Here is a 16610-nt window from a genome sequence, read left to right as displayed (position 1 = left end):
GGCAAGAGCAGTTCTCGTGTTTCTTCCTCTTCTCATAAGGGCTTTAACTCAGTCATGAGGACCCCATCCTCAGGACCTAATTGAACCCTGCTGGCTTCCCCAAGGCCTCATCTTCAAACACCATCACACTGGGTATTGAAGTTTCGACACGTGATGAGGGAAGAAAGCAAACATTCAGGCAATCAATAGTCAAGTCTTTATTAAGAGTATTCCATTCCGGCCGGCGCCACTAGGCTAATCCTCCGCCTGTGGCGCCGGCACACCAGGTTCTAGTCCCGGTTGGGGCACCAGATTCTGTCCCAGCTGTTCCTCTTCCTGTCCAGCTCTCTGCTGTGGCCCAGGAGTGCAGTGGAGGAGGCCCAAGTGCTTGGGCCCTGCACCCACATGGGAGACCAGGAGAAGCACCTGGCTCCTGGCTACAGATCAGCGCAGCACCAGCCACAATGTGTCGGCCGTGGCAGCCACTTGGGGGTGAACCAACAGAAGGAAGACCTTTCTCTTTGTCTCTCTCTCTCACTGTCTTACTCTGCCTGTCAAAAAAATAAATAAATAAAATAAAAAAAAGAGTGTTCCATTCCTCATTCACTGTTGACAATGTGTATAAGATTACTAATGAAGCACAGATTTTACGGTTATGTCCATTTATGCTTCTGCATAACCTTATACACATAGTCCAAAGGTAATTTCATATGCTATTTTAAATCATTCTGAGCAGGGAACAGTTCCTTGTCATGGAATTTTCCTCTCGTGGTATCAAAGAATTTCAAATGTTGGATTGTATGGTTAGGGATAGCCTATCTGTATTTATTTTCATTATATTCACTTCTGATAAAAATGCATATTTTTATAGTTGAAAAATTAAAAACTTTCTCCAAGTACACCTGTAGGTATTGGCTGAGTAGAAAATCCATGCCAACTCTCACCTGCTAAAGCATGAAGAATCCAGCTACGTTTAATGCAAAAGATAATTGTAGGAGACACTTTTCCACAAATCAGCATCCGTCCAGAATTCTGACTTGAGTCTCTCGAAAGCGCCTGCTCTCACAGTTAGTTGACTGATACGCAGTTTGCTGTATGAATGCCTGTTTCCCTGACTGTGCTGGCTGAGTTGAGCACCTTTGGGCAGGACCAGCCACCATGATTTCCCTCGCCAGTGCCAATAAGGGGCTCCCGATTTTCTTCTCCGTTGCCGACAGGTCTAGGTGCAGCCCTGCAGACTCCCAATCCAAAAACTCCAAGTAGCCCCCGGTAGCACTGACCAAAAAGGGAAGGAAGCCACAGAAGAATTAAAATAAAATTATCTCAAAAAGATGGAAGCAATCTTCAAAGAGTTTGTGGAGAGCACATATTATGAAAAGTCTAGGATGGATTTCAATTGTTTGCACCAAAGTAAACTTTTGATTCTATTTAAATAAACTTTTTGAAGTATCTTCATAGTTCACACAGCATTATTCACAACAGTCAAGGGGCGGAAACTACCCAAGTGTGTGCTGACAGATGAGTGAATAAAAAAGAGATAAGTACATAAAATAGAAAGTTACTTGGCTTTAAAAAGGGAGGAACTTATGATTCAGATTCATACTCTGACGTGGATGAGTCCCAGGTATTATGTTAAATAAAATAAGCCAGTCATAAAAATTAAAATCCTGTAGGATCCCACCTCATGGGGGATCTAGAGTAGACACATTCACAGGCGAAAAAGCAGAATGGTGCTTACCAGGGAGAGTGGGGGTGAGGAAGTTGTGAGTTATTATTTATTGGGTGCAGCATTTCAGATCTGCAAGGTGCAAATTACCCAGGAGATGGGTGCTGATGGCTGCGGGACAATGGGAATGAACTCAGTGCTGCTGAACTGAACACTTAGCTTTGGGGCTGTTTTATCACTTTTTTTTTATTCAAAAGAAAGAAAAAGGGGTCAAAGTCAGTGATACAGGAAACAAACAATAAGCTCTCCAGTCTACTCAGCCTCCAAATCTGGGTCACATTTCTCTGGTGGGAAAGGGGAGAGGGGAGGGCATCCAGCAGAGGGATCGGGCTGAGCCAAGGTGCAGAAGTACGAGAGTGAACAGGGAGTTTTTAGCATGGAGAGGTGTTTGGAGTAGTGGAGAACCATAGCAAACAAGGCAGAAACACTAGCTTGGAGCCACACAGTGTGGGGCCAGAAATGACGTGCTAGCATATTCTATTCTGTATCTGTACAAAATGCAACAAGGAGAGTGTTTATTTTCAAATCTTAAGTATGACCTAGAGTGTACACATGGAGTATTTCTCAGCTTATGCTGAATGAAGATAATTTTGGAAGATTTCCTAAACATTCAGTTCAGTTACCATATCCCCCAGAACATCTGTAAATTCCCATCTTCCTTGCTTTTTCAATATCTGACTCTAATCTGCTTCTGTACCTGCCTTAACCATGGATTCTGGAAGCAAGAGCAAAGCAGTCGTTGTCACGTTCATAGTATTGAAAACACATTCCGTCACGCGGTACAGTATCAATGCACGCCTACCAATACAGCCTAAGATGCGTCCCGTGTTAACAGTTCCTTTGCCCTCTTCTTTCAACCCCAATAGATTCAGAAAAAAATTCCCATCTTTTTTTTTTCTCTCAGTTATTTAATTCCACAGAGATTAGGGCAAGTCTCAGAGATCCTTAGCTTGGCTTAAACCGGCCCCTCTGCTTCCATGAGGTCAGAGAAAACTTGTCAGTGCCCAGACAATTCTCAGCTCAGAGCATGTGGTGGGTGGAGGAGTGAAGGTCAGAGGAAGGATTCGAGCTCGGAGCGAGGCAAGGTCCTTCCAGACTGGGGTGGGCTCACGGAGATGCACTGGTCCCACTGCTGCACCTCCTGATTCCATTTCTGAAAACTGTGTCCCAGTGTGGATGCTCAGGCCGTCTGACCACGGACCAGAGAAGGAGGACCAAGCAGACCTGCAGCCATCTCCCCCTCGCAATTCAGGTAGGATAGCTGGAAGGCCCGTTTGTGGGGCGGTGGGGAAGACAGAAGGGAGAAGAAGACCAGAAAAAGGAAATGGAGCTTGCAGCGAAGCCATCTCTGCCAGGCGCTTTGTGGATGCTTTCCGCTGTTCTTTTCTGCTTTAACCTCCCAGTGATCCTTTGACATAGTCACACATGCAGGGCTTATTTCCAGGGCTCAGTAAGAGTTCGTGAAAACGCCTGGTTTCATGCAATTCAGCAGCCGAGGGTTTGGAGTTTGAGTCGAGATCTTTGTGATTGGAAAGCCCTAATTCTTCCTGTAGCACCGACATTTTTCTCAGGAATGGCTGGAAAGGGGTTTCTGGGTTGCGAGATGGAAGCCTGGCCTGGCATTCCCAACTAGTTGAATGGCTTTGGACAAAATGCAGCCACACATCTGTGATTTTGCTGATGCAGTTCCTTCTTCCTGGATTGTCCATTACTCTACCCATTTTTAAACTTTCAGAATTCTACTAATCCTTCAATATCAGTACACATGTGAGATCCTGCCTGAGATTTGCCAAGCAGTTCTTTCTGGAAGTAACTACCAGCCCCTGAAATCTATACCCTGCCTTGCTTGTTGTTGGTGTGACTCCCTCCGCGTAGGACAGATTTGGTTAATATGCCAGCACTGAAGTCCCATTTAGGGGTCAGGCAAAAAGATAGCTTCACTGTATGGATTCAAATTGTGCCAAGTGTTCAGAGACAGCAGAGCTGAGAGAAATGACCACTTGCTTCAGAATTGGGTAGATTGAGGTTTGATTGCTGTATTTTCCACTTGCGAACTATGTAATCTTGATCAAATTTCCTCACCTCTTCAAGCTTCAATTTCTCTTCTTGCCATATGTAAGCAATAACCCCTACATCAAAATGCTTTGCAATCTAGATTAATGAACTAGTATACATATTATAAAGATAATCCATCTATTTGGAGGACAAAATTTAATCATTATGAATAATATTGGTTGCTTATCTTATGCCAAAAATTGGTGCAAGGCATAAGTACTAAAATAATCCCCAAATTTCGTATAAGATGCCAGAGACTCTATGAGGATGTGTGGCTTATTCAAAATCTCACAGCCATGAATTAGAGGATCTGATATCCTGAGCCCAGTCTGACTAATTTAACAGTGAAGGCGCTATTTAATCTGAGATGAAGATAATGCCTTCACTATAGTTTTCCGAAGCTGTTGAGAGGTTGGCTAACATCCAAGACGATCAATGAGAGAGTGGCAGGCAGAAAACTCCCTGAGCAGACCAGGTCCTGTCCATCTCCACAGCACCTGCTGTGCCTGTCACGGTTGGTGGCACACTGCATACTTGATCAGCATTTTCAGTGCTTGAGTCCTCTGATTCTGGACTAAAGGATTCCAAAGTGGTTTCTTAAAACTAAGTTATTTGTTCTTAGGGAAGACAGGAAAATACACCCCCCCCCCCTTGGCATCTAGCATAGCCAGTTGTGAGGCTTGAGTCGTGAGAGACCTCCTGTAGGGTCCGGTCTGGAGAAGGGACAAGGAAGGAATTACAAACAGAAGAAGGAGCAGGGAGGAAGTGAAGCTGGTGAGAGGAAGGAAGACAAAAGGAAGAGGGCAGTGGGGATGCTTTTGTTTAGAGCCAGAGGGAGCTCCACCACCCAGTGCTGAACACGCCTGGTCATGGGGTCACTCCGGGCCAACGACAGCTTCCTCAGCTTGAGGGTCCTCTGGGCCCAGTGAAGGCATTTCTTCCAGCTCCACCTCCATCGGTCTGCAGGGGCAAACTTCAGTTTTGAACGTTAAGCGTGTTACTCTCACTGCCTCATTTAACCTTCTGTGAAGTTAGATTTAGAACCAAGAGAATTGAGGCTCAGGATAGTGGGTAACCAGGTCAATATGACTCCAGGATGTAAATCTCTGTTTGTAAACCGCGGGACACATCCCCTCTCTGCTTGGGATCCTTACAGAAGCTCTGTGAGTGAGGTTATACTAATCCCTATTGTCCACATGGAGAAATGGGTGATCAGGAATGCTGAGGGGCTTGGCTTGCTAGAGTTGAAGGTAGAACATCTGGAGACAGAAATTCCATGGGGGTTAGAACCCAAAGCTCATATGAAAGATGAAAGAGAAAAACTCAGACAGCAATGGTGGAAAAAGGCTTTAGAGACTCTCAGCAGGTATAGGTTTCCTGTTTCATTTGTTTGTTTGTTTTTGTTTTTTGTTTTTTTTTTGTTGTTGTTGTTGTTTTGGCTTGAGCCTCATTTTCTACACTTGTTCCCTTTTAGGGAGTTGGAACAGATTGTCAGTCGGGAAGATGCTTCCAAGACCAACAGTCTGAAATCCTATGAAAAAAACCTCTCATTATTTCCATTCCCTCCCACACACTCTTGACTCCAATCACAAACATCCCAGGGGGTCCCTCTGGGAATGTGGAGGGACCCTCCCCCACTCCCTGGAAGTAGAAGGCACCCAGGCAGCCCCTGTCTTCAGTGACTGTATCAGCGTTTTCATTTTCATATCACAAAAGCCCGGGCAAATGACTCAGCCCCTTGAGACTCAGTTCTTTCTATTTAACACAGTTATGGTAACACATTATTAAGAAAACTCAACCCAAGAATAAAGTGAAAAGGACAAGAAATTTCAAGTTAATTTTAACACAAATACTGAGCAAATACACATTGGAAACCACCAACAGATGTTACTGTTACTGATCAAGTTTGCAAAGATCAGAAAGTAGGTAGTATACATTAATTATAGAGATGTGGAGAAAGAGGCACTGTGTTATATTCTGAGTAGTGATGTGACTCAGACAACTTCTTGGGGATGGAAAATCTGGCTCTATCTCTCAAAAGTTTAAGTGAGCATAAATGATGATAAGAACTCCACCTCTTGGGCTGGTTTCCATGAATGTGTATTCAAATGCACAAGATATGCACAAGACTATTTGCATGACATTGTGGATAACAATGAATGACTAGAAAATAAGATTGATGCAACCACTAACTGCAGATATTCAAAGAACAATGCAGAAAATACTTGTTAAATGTAACAGTATCCAGTATATGCATATATTATGTCAAATAGTGCAAGACGCAGAACAAGGTATACAGTGTGCAAAACTTTTGTGCAAATGGGAAAAGAGCACACCCATGTAAATATATTATTCATACATGTGTATGTACTGTATGTAATTTCTCTTCATTTTCACACAAGTTTTACAAAATTCACACATATAATTTTGATTAAGGAGAGAATACCTCAGGGAACATATGCAAGACATTAGTAAGAAGAGTTTCTTCTGCAAAGCAGAATAGAAATAGAAGGGAAATTATCCTTCCCTATATGTCCCTTGATACCAATTGAATGCTTGCCATTTTGACATATATAAGCTAAAATGCTTTTAAATTCAAGCAACCAAAATGTAAAATGCATAAAATGGGAAAATAACTTTTCTTTCAAAATCATTTTAAGGATCAAATGAGAGAATTGGGTAAAACACCTGGCAAATGGTGGATACTCACTATGCCCACTGCAAGCATTAGTTAAGTCCTACGTGCTCAGGCTTGCGTCTGCCACACCAGGAAGCTCCTGGCCTCATGAGTCTCTGTGTGGCTAGGGTGTGGTACTGGCCACAGCCTAGGAGTTTTCCCTCTCTTCTGTACTGGAGTCTCTCAAACTCTCATGTAAATAGATGTCACCTGGGGGCCTTGTTAGAATGCAGATTCTGGCCGGCCCTGTGGCTCACTAGGCTAATCCTCCGCCTAGCGGCACCGGCACACTGGATTCTAGTCCCGGTCGGGGCGCCGGATTCTGTCCCAGTTGCTCATCTTCCAGGCCAGCTCTCTGCTGTGGCCAGGGAGTGCAGTGGAGGATGGCCCAAGTGCTTGGGCCCTGCACCCCATGGGAGACCAGGAAAAGCACCTGGCTCCTGCCATCGGATCAGCACGGTGCGCCAGCCGCAGCACGCCAGCCGCGGCGGCCATTGGAGGGTGAACCAATGGCAAAGGAAGACCTTTCTCTCTGTCTCTCTCTCTCACTATCCACTCTGCCTGTCAAAAAGAAAGAAAAATAATAATAATAAAAAAAGAATGCAGATTCTGATTTTACATGTTGGCAGGCAGGGAGTGTGGTGTCTGGATTCTGCATTTCTGTCTGCCTCCCTCCCAGGTAATGCTGATGCTGCTGGCCCACAAGTGAATGTTTGGATTTTTTTTATTTATGAGAGAGAGGGAGATATTTCACATGCTGGCTCACTACCAAATTCACTGCGAGACACAAGGCTGGGTCTGGCTGAAGCCAGGAGCTGGAAACTCAGTGTGGGTCTCCCACGTGGAAGATGGGGACCTAACTACTTGAGCCATCACTTGCTGCCTCCCAAGGTGTGCATTAGCAGCAAATTGGAGTTGAGAGTGGAGCCCAGACTCAGGCTCAGCACCCCAAAATGGGATGTGGGCATCTTCAGTGTAAGTCAGACACCCACATCTCCACAGACCAAAGTTGAAAGACCTTTCCCCATTCATTCCAAGTCGTGTATTCCCCTTTCACAAATAACACAATCTCATGCAAGGCACTGTGTTGGGTGGCGGGACCAGACAGGGGAGAGCTGGTCTGAAAAGCTCCAACGTCCTCTCTTTCCGATTGTTGTCTTTGGAAGCTCATCTTAAGCAATGAGGAAACGATGCCCACTTTCCAGAGTACTGAGAAGAATGGAAGCTTTTGCTAAAAGGTTCCTATGAAAGGAAATAAATAGATGAAAAAATATTATGGTCATCTTTCCACAGTATTTTTTATTTTTTAAAATTTTAATTAGTTTTTAGCAGATTCAATGTGTTTTTGCAGATATTCTGAGAACATAATGAAAGTTCACGGTGATAGTGGAAGGTTGGCAGGACCTTGTGTGCATTTGAGTGAGGAAGGGTGCTGTGGGGCGGCAGTAGATGGGAGAAGAGGGAGCAGGGTGCGACTTAAACATGAAGCAATAGGCAGGTGCCAGAACACTGGGGACTGAAGGTCCCGAATGGAAGTTGCTTATTCTGGGAATAATGTCAGCCCCAGGAAGAGTTTAAATCAGAGCAGTGTTCCTATGTGATACATGATTTTGAAAGAACCCGCTAGCCACTAGATTAAGAATTACGAAAAAGACGCCCCCAACAAGAGGTTGTTTGCTTTGGCCAAGAGTTAATGGCTGAATCCAGGGTGAGGTAAGATGTAGAGAGATCGATGTAGATGTAGACAATATTTTGCATTTTTTCTTAGATGGAGATGTCCCTGGAGTTGTCCAACAATACCAGAATCCAAGAATTTGTCTTGCTGGGTTTGTCCGCCAAGCTGGGCATAAGGGATGCCCTGTTCCTTGTCTTCCTGACTCTCTACCTGCTGACCCTCCTGGAGAACACGCTCATCATCTACCTCATCTGCAGCCACAGTGAGCTCCACAAGCCCATGTACTTCTTCCTGGGCAACCTCAGCTGCTTGGAGATGTGCTACGTGTCAGTGACCATGCCCAGCCTGCTGGTGGGACTGTGGACTGGACCCTGCCATGTGCCCTTCACAGCCTGCATGACCCAATTGTTCTTCTTCATCTCTCTCATCTGCACAGAGTGCACCCTCCTGGCCTCCATGGCCTATGACCGCTACGTGGCCATCTGCCGCCCTCTGCACTACCCACTGCTCATGCGGCCCCAGGTCTGCCTGGGCTTATCCTTGTCCTCATGGCTTGGTGGGCTGGTGGTCTCAGTGATCAAAACAGCATGCATTGCTAGCCTGTCCTACTGTGGCCCCAATGTTCTCAACCACTTCTTCTGTGATGTCTCCCCTCTGCTCAACCTGTCCTGCACCCACGTGTCCCTGACAGAGCTGGTGGACTTCATTTCTGCAATTGTCATCCTTTGGGGTTCCCTGCTCCTGGCCATGGCCTCCTATGTGGCCATTGGTAGGGCCGTGCTCCGCATGCCGTCAGCTTCTGCCCGCCACAAAGCTTTCTCCACCTGTGCCTCCCATTTGCTGGTGGTCGGCATCTTTTACTCAGCCACGATCTTCATCTATGCCCGCCCCAGCCGCATAGAAGCCATGGACCTCAACAAGGTGCTGTCAGTCATCTACACGGTGGTCACACCCATGTGCAACCCTGTCATCTACTGTCTGCGCAACAAGGAGGTCCAGGCAGCTTTCCATAAAACCCTGCACTGGTCCTGAGGTTGACCAGCTGACCAGCATCAGGAGAGATTTCAAGTTATCAATATCCTACTTTTTTATCAAAATATAACTCATATACCATAAATTTCACCCTTTAAGCATGTGTAATCAAGTGTTTTTTAGTATGTTCAGAAAGTTGTGTGCAACCTCACTATTGCCTAACTCCAGAACATTTCACCATCTGCAAAAGATACCCATACACACTGCAAGTCGGACCAGCAACTGCACTCAGTCACCCATCCTTAGCCTTAAGAAACAATCTGTCTACTTTATATAATTATAAACTTGCCTGTTCTGCACATTTCATAAAAATTGATAATGGAAGACATGTTTTGACTGGCTCCTTCTCTTAGCAGACCATTTTTAAGTTCGTCCTTATCAGCGCCTGATTGTCTTATAGAGCCCTTGATATTCTGTTGTACGGATAACTGACATTCTGCATTCTGCAGCTGATGGCTCTTTTTATTATTTCCACTTCTTGGCTAGTGTGAACTAATGCTACGTCAACATTTGTGCACACTTTTTGTGTGGACATCTGCTTCAAATTCTCTTAACTTTGTGCCCAGGAGTAGAATTGCTAGATCGTATGTTAGCCCTATGTTTAACTTTTTTGAGAACCTGCCAAACAGTTTTCCAAAGTGATGATACTCCACTTTTAAATGTCCCTAAAGTTGAATTTATGAAATGAATGAAGTTTGTATACCTTAAACAAAAGGATTCTGAGGGGAAAAAAATCTCTCTCTCTCTCTCTCTCTCTCTCTCTCTTTCTCTCTCTCTGTAACTCTGACTTTCAAAATAAATAAATCTTCAAAAATCTTCTTCATAAAGAAGAATTGTGAAGCAGATGCTCCCAACAAGAGGTTCTTTGCTTTGGCCAAGAGATAATGGCTGGATCTAGGGGGAAGCAAGATGTAGAGAGGTTGATGTAGATGTAGACAATATTTTGCATTTTTTCTTAGATGGAGATGTCCCTGGAGTTGGGCATAAGGGACATCCTGTTTCTAAAAATTTTTCTGGGGCCAGCACTGTGGTACAGCGGGTTAAAGCCCTGGCTTGAAGTGCCAGCATCCCATAGGGGCACTGGCTCGAGTCCTGGCTGCTCCTCTTTTGATCCAGCTCTCTGCTATGGCCTGGGAAAGCAGTGGAAGATGGCCCAAGTCCTTGGGCCTCTGCATCCATGTGGGAGACCCAGAAGAAGCTCCTGGCTCCTGGCTCCTGGCTTTGGATCGGCATAGCTCCAGCCGTTGCAGCCATCTGGGGAGTGAACCAGTGGATGGAAGACCTCTCTCTCTCTCTCTGTCTCTACCTCTTTCTGTAACTCTGTCTTTCAAATAAATAAAATAAATCTTTAAAAAATTTTAAGATAAAATTTTATGATATTTCAGGTATATGATCAGATAGGGTAGTTTCAAACAGGCAATTTATAGATGAAACAATGCAAATGATCAATTAACCTAGTAACTTCACTGGTATAAGGGGAAGACACAAACTACAAGTCACACCATCAATATATCAGATTAGGAAAATTTCAAATGCTTGTTAACACCTAAAACTGAGGAAACTTTGAAAAGTTAGCCCTCTTGCCGGTGCCGCGGCTCACTAGGCTAATCCTCCGCCTTGTGGCGCCGGCACACCGGGTTCTAGTCCTGGTCGGGGTGCCGGATTCTGTCCCGGTTGCCCCTCCTCCAGGCCAGCTCTCTGCTGTGGCCAGGGAGTGCAGTGGAGGATGGCCCAAGTCCTGGGGCCCTGCACCCCATGGGAGACCAGGATAAGTACCTGGATCCTGCCATCGGATCAGCGCGGTGCGCCGGCTGCAGCACGCTGACCGCAGCGGCCATTGGAGGGTGAACCAATGGCAAAGGAAGACCTTTCTCTCGGTCTCTCTCTCTCTCACTGTCCACTCTGCCTGTCAAAAAAAAAAAAAAGTTAGCCCTCTTATATACTGCAGCTGCCAGTATAAATATTCGACTCAGTATCGCCACATTTCAAGAATTTCAGAGGGATATTAAAAGCACTGGTCTATAAAATTGTATGTAGAAGCATGTTTGCTGTAACAGTGTCTTAATTAGCCCAAATTGCACAGAATGTGAATATTTAAAAATAAGATAATAGTTGAATGAATTATAGTGCCTCTGAGACATTAAGAAGTTATTAAAGAAGAATTGTATATATATTTTCATGAAAGTATCCTTGTAAAATAAAATTAAATCTTAGGGAGATTTTTAAATAAAATATTTTCTTAAAATCATAAACCCTCCAGATGTCTGTAAATGTATGCGCGTATTTTTCTGAGATGCACACACACACATTCAGGCAGGGATGAACATCGTGGTGCAGGAGCGGAAGCCACTACCTGAAATGCTGCATCCGGTCCTGAAGTGCTGGTTCTGTCCCAGTGCCTCTGATTCCAGCCAGGCTCCCTGCAATGCAGCCTGGGAGGCATTCTGTGGTGGTTCAGTGTTTGTGTCTCTTCTACACTTTTGGGAGGCCCAGATCAAGATACAGACTCCTGGCTTTGGCCTGGCTCAACCTTGGCTGCTTCAGGCATTTGGGAAGTGAACTAACAGATCAAAGACCTCTTTCTGTAACTATCTCTGTGTGTGTCTCTGTCTCTCTGTCACTCTGCTTTTGAAGTGGGTGAAAACAAGGAACTAAACATTTAACAACTTTAGGGAGCACTAGAACATATTTTGGAAGTTTCTGTAACAATAAAAGTTATTAACTGAAAGTTGTATGAGGCATTTGGCAATATATTTAAAAATCACATTGTATGTGAACTTTGTGAGAATACTATATAAGGAATATAATATAATATAAGGATTATATATATTATTATAAGGATATATAATATATGTAACATATATTATAAGGAATTATAAGGAATATATATATAATTATAAGGAATATATATAATTATAAGGAATATAATTATAATATAATATAAGTAATTTTTGCCAAGAAAATAATTTACCATAATTGCAGCAATTCAGCTGTGAAAATATTTGTAATGTTTTGTTTTGTAATGGAGACATATTGGAAGAAGCCTCTATTCACAATAGAGACTTAAACTGTAGCACATCCACACAAAAAAATTCTAGAGTGTTATTTAAAGTCATTTTCATCAACTCCATGAAAGATGCCAATGATGTGTGATGAGGTGTAAAAGTCGGCTTCAGAACCAGCATGTACAACGTAAGTGTGTTTTAATCTTCCAGATCTGACGCGCGTGTGCGTATGTGTGGAGTGAGCATTTGGAAATCCGCACGTCAAACGTTGCTGATAATTGCTGCTGTGTGAAGACCCTGGCAGTGATTTAATTTTCATTACCAATTTCTGTGGTAAGCTTATGTTGCTTTTGTAATATTAATTTATCTTGCAATACTAAAAATCACTTTGATGTCTCGTTTGCCCATTAGATGGAGCTTAGTCTCCTTAAGCAGGAAATCACAAGACAAATTATGTTCTGGTTTCAGCTGCCCTCGATTGCACGTTACCTAGATGTCTCCTGCTCTGCCTGTGCGGGTGACCAGGGAAGCTGTTTGTCTGTTGGGAATATCGCACCCTTTCTCCCTTTCAACACAGAACACTTTCTATGGCACCCGATGGCCCTGAAACTCGTGCACAGTACAATTCTCCCTCTCCCAGTCTTCTGAGGTCCTCAGTTCACACAACATGAAGATGAGGAACAGAATGAGAGCTCTGCACAAGAACGGAACCCCTCAAGCCTGTATGGTAGAGCAATGCCTGGTGCTTACTAAAGTTAGTTGAATAAATGAATAGCTTCCGGAGAACTTGCTGAACTTGACTTGCCACAACATATCTTATGTAGATTATCAAGGCTAAGTCTCACTAAGGGAGGTATTGAGGTTATGATTGCTAATCCTCTCAGCATCAATTCTTCATAGTTGTTAGCAAGGGATCAGCCAACTCTCAGGCAAGGATGGAGCCACACAGAACAGTTCTAAGATCTAAGGGAGGCAAGTGTTATTTTTTTAAAAAAGATTTATTTATTTATTTGAAAGAGTTACACAGAGAGAAGAAAAGGTAGAGAGAGAAAGATCTTCCATCCGCAGTTGGCTGCAATGGCCGGAGCTGTGCCGATCTGAAGCCATGCTCCCCCATGGGTGCAGGAGCCCAAGGCCTTGGGCCACCTTTTACTGCTTTCCCAGGCCATAGCAGAGAGCTGGATAGGAGGTGGAGCAGCTGGGATTTGAACCGGCACCCATATGTGATGCCAGCAGTATAGGCTGCAGCTTTACCTGCTACACCACAGCGCTGGGCACCAGCAAGTGTTGCAGTCATGAGGTAGAGCATCCCAACCTCCACCGTGTGTGCACTGAGAGCCAAAATGACTGCTCCATGACTTGGGAAGGAGGCAACTGAGAATGGAAGAACTGGGGGAGAACACAAACCAGGGGCGATCAGCACTGGCCGGGAAAAGCCGGCACCCAGCTGGCTGAGCCTGTGAGAGGAACGAGGATCCCCACGGAAAGAGGAAGCATGACTAAGTCCAGGAGCGTAATCCCAGGCCGCACCCAAGGGAGCCCTCCCCAGGCCAGAGCCTTGGCACCCGGAGTAGAAGGCAGAGCAGTGAGGTCATTGAATCCTCTCTTGTGCCCCTAGTCCCAGTCTCTCTCCATGTCCACGTCATTTCTTTAAAACAAGTAAAATAATATAAATGACAGCCTTGATTTGATGTAGGTAAAGACAAAGCTAGAAGTGCACCAGGAATTATTTTATTTTATTTTTTATTTTATTTTATTTTATTTTTTTTAGCAGAGAGCTTTGCCAAAAAGGCAGAGTTATGGGGGGTGGAGGGATGAGAGAGAGAGAGAAAGCTCATCCATCCCTTGACTCACTCCCCAAATGACTGCAGTAGCCAGGGCTGAGCCAGGCTAAAACCAGGATCCAGGTGTTTCGTTCAGGTCTCCCATGTGGGTGCAGGGGCCCTAGCCCTGGGCCCATCCTCTGCTGCCTTCTCAGACACATTAGCAGGGAGCTGGGTCGGAAGTGGAGCACCATATGGGACAGACTGTGGCTTACGCTGCTGTGTCCCAGCACCAGCCCCATCAGCAAGAATTTTTATGAAGAGCTGTCAAGATGCCCTCACTATCTGTAGCATGAATATGACAGTAATTCCTCTCTCATTGTATATGAGAATTTATTTTTATTTATTTGACAAGTAGAGTTATAGACAGTGAGAGAGAGAGACAGAGAGAAAGGTCTTCCTTCCATTGGTTCACCCTCCAAATGACCGCACAGCTGGAACTGTGCCGATCTGAAGCCAGGAGCCAGGTGCTTCCTCCTGGTCTCCCATGCCAGTGCAGGGGCCCAAGCACTTGGGCCATCCTCCACTGGACTCCCTGGCCACAGCAGAGAGCTGGACTGGAAGAGAAGCAGCCAGGACTAGAACTGGCGTCCATATGGGATGACGGCGCTGCAGGCAGAGGATTAACCAAGTGAGCCACAGCGCCAGTCCCTGTATATGAGAATTTAAAATATAATCTTTAGAGGTAAAATGCTTTGGCTCCATTTGTGTTCCCACAGTCAGAAATACTGCTTTTTCCCCACATTCAACCAGTACTGGGTTTTCTCAAATTATATATTTTTTTTCAATTTGTTGTGTTACTTGCCACTTTAATTTTCATTTCACTACTAACCATGGAGGTCAAACTTTATCTACTGCGTATGTTACCCATTTCATGACCCATGAGAAGCATCACCTAAGGGTTGAAGGCCTGACCTGGCATCTTCATACTTCACTCTCCTAGCGTATCATTGGTCAGAACTTGGTCACATTGTCATACCAACATGCAAGGGATCTTGGAGATGCAGTCCAGTGGCTTGTGAAAGAGGGTTTTCCTGACTGTAACATCATCATAAACAAACAAATGCTCATGAAAACAATGCTGTCATCTTTACCTATGAGATAATAAAAAATTGAAAAGATTTGGGAGAATCAGTGTAGTTGAGCGGGTATAAGCCTGGCATTCTTAGATGTCTATGATGGGAGTGCAAAGCAAAACAATCTTTCTAAATTTCAATTTTGCAATATGTTTAAAAAGTATAAATACCTAGTGACCAGTTAACCCTACATTTTTTTATGTATGTGTGTTAGAATTATGAGATGTTTTCAAAAATTTATTGAAAAATTTATATTCTGAAAAACCTATGCATGGGTTTCAAAAATTTTTGCACAAAATAAACTTATCTTCTAATTCCATCTTCCCATGAGATTGTTGGCTTATATTGCATTTCTGTACAGGGCCAAAGACACTTGTGCCGAGAAGTCTAGTGCAGCAATATTTGTAATGACAGAAACTGGAAAAATACACAAATATTCGTTCACAGGTGACTTCTAGTCCATTCCTCGGAGGCTTGACTTCAGGCGTTCACCTGCAAGACTCTGTTCCCCCACTTCTGTGTCAGAATCCCTATATGGTTCATGATCAAATATTTCAAAGTCAAAATTAATCATGTTAAAGCAGAACCTTCTTCTTGGTCTTTGACTTCTAAATTCTGAAGCAGAAAAACTCCAAACATCTACCATGAGCCAGGCACCTGCTTGGCCTCAAGAACACAGAAATAAAATATTAGCCCCTGCCCTGAATAAGTTCTCAGTTTAGTGGTGAGAAAGAAAAGTAAGTAAATATTCATAGTAAAAGGGTCAAAAGCTGTATATCTATAATATATATTTATATATTATGTATATATTTAAGTTTAAGCAGTGCTTAGACTTAGGGTCAAGAAGTCTTAACATTCATTGGCAGCCTTTCCTGTGTCCTTATCATGCCAGATCTTACAGATATTGATTTAATTTTCCCCACCTCTGAGATGCAGCACTCATTTAACACATACCAATAATAGCAATGGCTACCACTTGCTGATACCTAATAGGTATAAAGACATAACAGGTGCTCCCACAAAACAAAAGGTTGGGTATTCAAGAAACTTCTTCCAGCTGGACCTCAGCACCACCCTTTTACTGATGGAGGCCAAGGCCACACACGCTTCATGGGGAGGTCAGGAATTCAAATTCGGGTTTTCACGCTTCACCTTCCAATTTCACTTCTATTGCTTGGTTTGGAGCCCTGCATTCAGTCTAGTTTCTGAGTAACTGCTAGTGATGGTGCCATTTCCATGCTAGCGTGTGGCCATCTCAGAAAAGGACAGGGGATCATTCTTGGTACCTGGAAAATGGGGGAAATTGATGAAAACCTCTCTAAGGAGGCACAGTGATCTTGAGGGAGTCATGACTTTATTTGGTGGGGGCCTGGGAGAGAATGCTCTGGACAGGGAGATTGTTGTGAGTATACACAGACAAGTGCACAAATGCACTTTGCGTGTGATCATAAGAAAAGATACAGATATACAGTTACGAGTTTGTCGAGTGTGTGGAAACTGACCCTCTAAGAAGATTAGAGGATCAGAAGATATGCTGCGAAGGATATGAGTCATATAATTTG

At 44.0% G+C, this 16610-nt stretch overlaps 1 protein-coding gene across 1 annotated transcript; it reads left to right on the top strand.

Annotated features, from left to right (window-relative positions):
- Positions 1–8205: 8205 nt before the first annotated feature.
- On the top strand, positions 8206–9144 carry LOC100341479 (olfactory receptor 6Z7-like). Its single transcript, XM_002722570.2, has one exon. The coding sequence runs from the start codon at positions 8206–8208 to the stop codon at positions 9142–9144; it is 939 nt and encodes a 312-aa protein (XP_002722616.1).
- The last annotated feature ends 7466 nt before the right edge of the window (positions 9145–16610 follow it).

Source organism: Oryctolagus cuniculus, chromosome 18 (assembly GCF_964237555.1).
Source record: "Oryctolagus cuniculus chromosome 18, mOryCun1.1, whole genome shotgun sequence".
Lineage (NCBI taxonomy): Eukaryota > Metazoa > Chordata > Mammalia > Lagomorpha > Leporidae > Oryctolagus > Oryctolagus cuniculus.
This window is presented reverse-complemented; position numbering and strand designations above follow the sequence as displayed.

Coding starts and splice junctions, on each gene's coding strand:
- LOC100341479 (XM_002722570.2), top strand. CDS start 8,206: ATGGAGATGTCCCTGGAGTTGTCCAACAATACCAGAATCCAAGAATTT.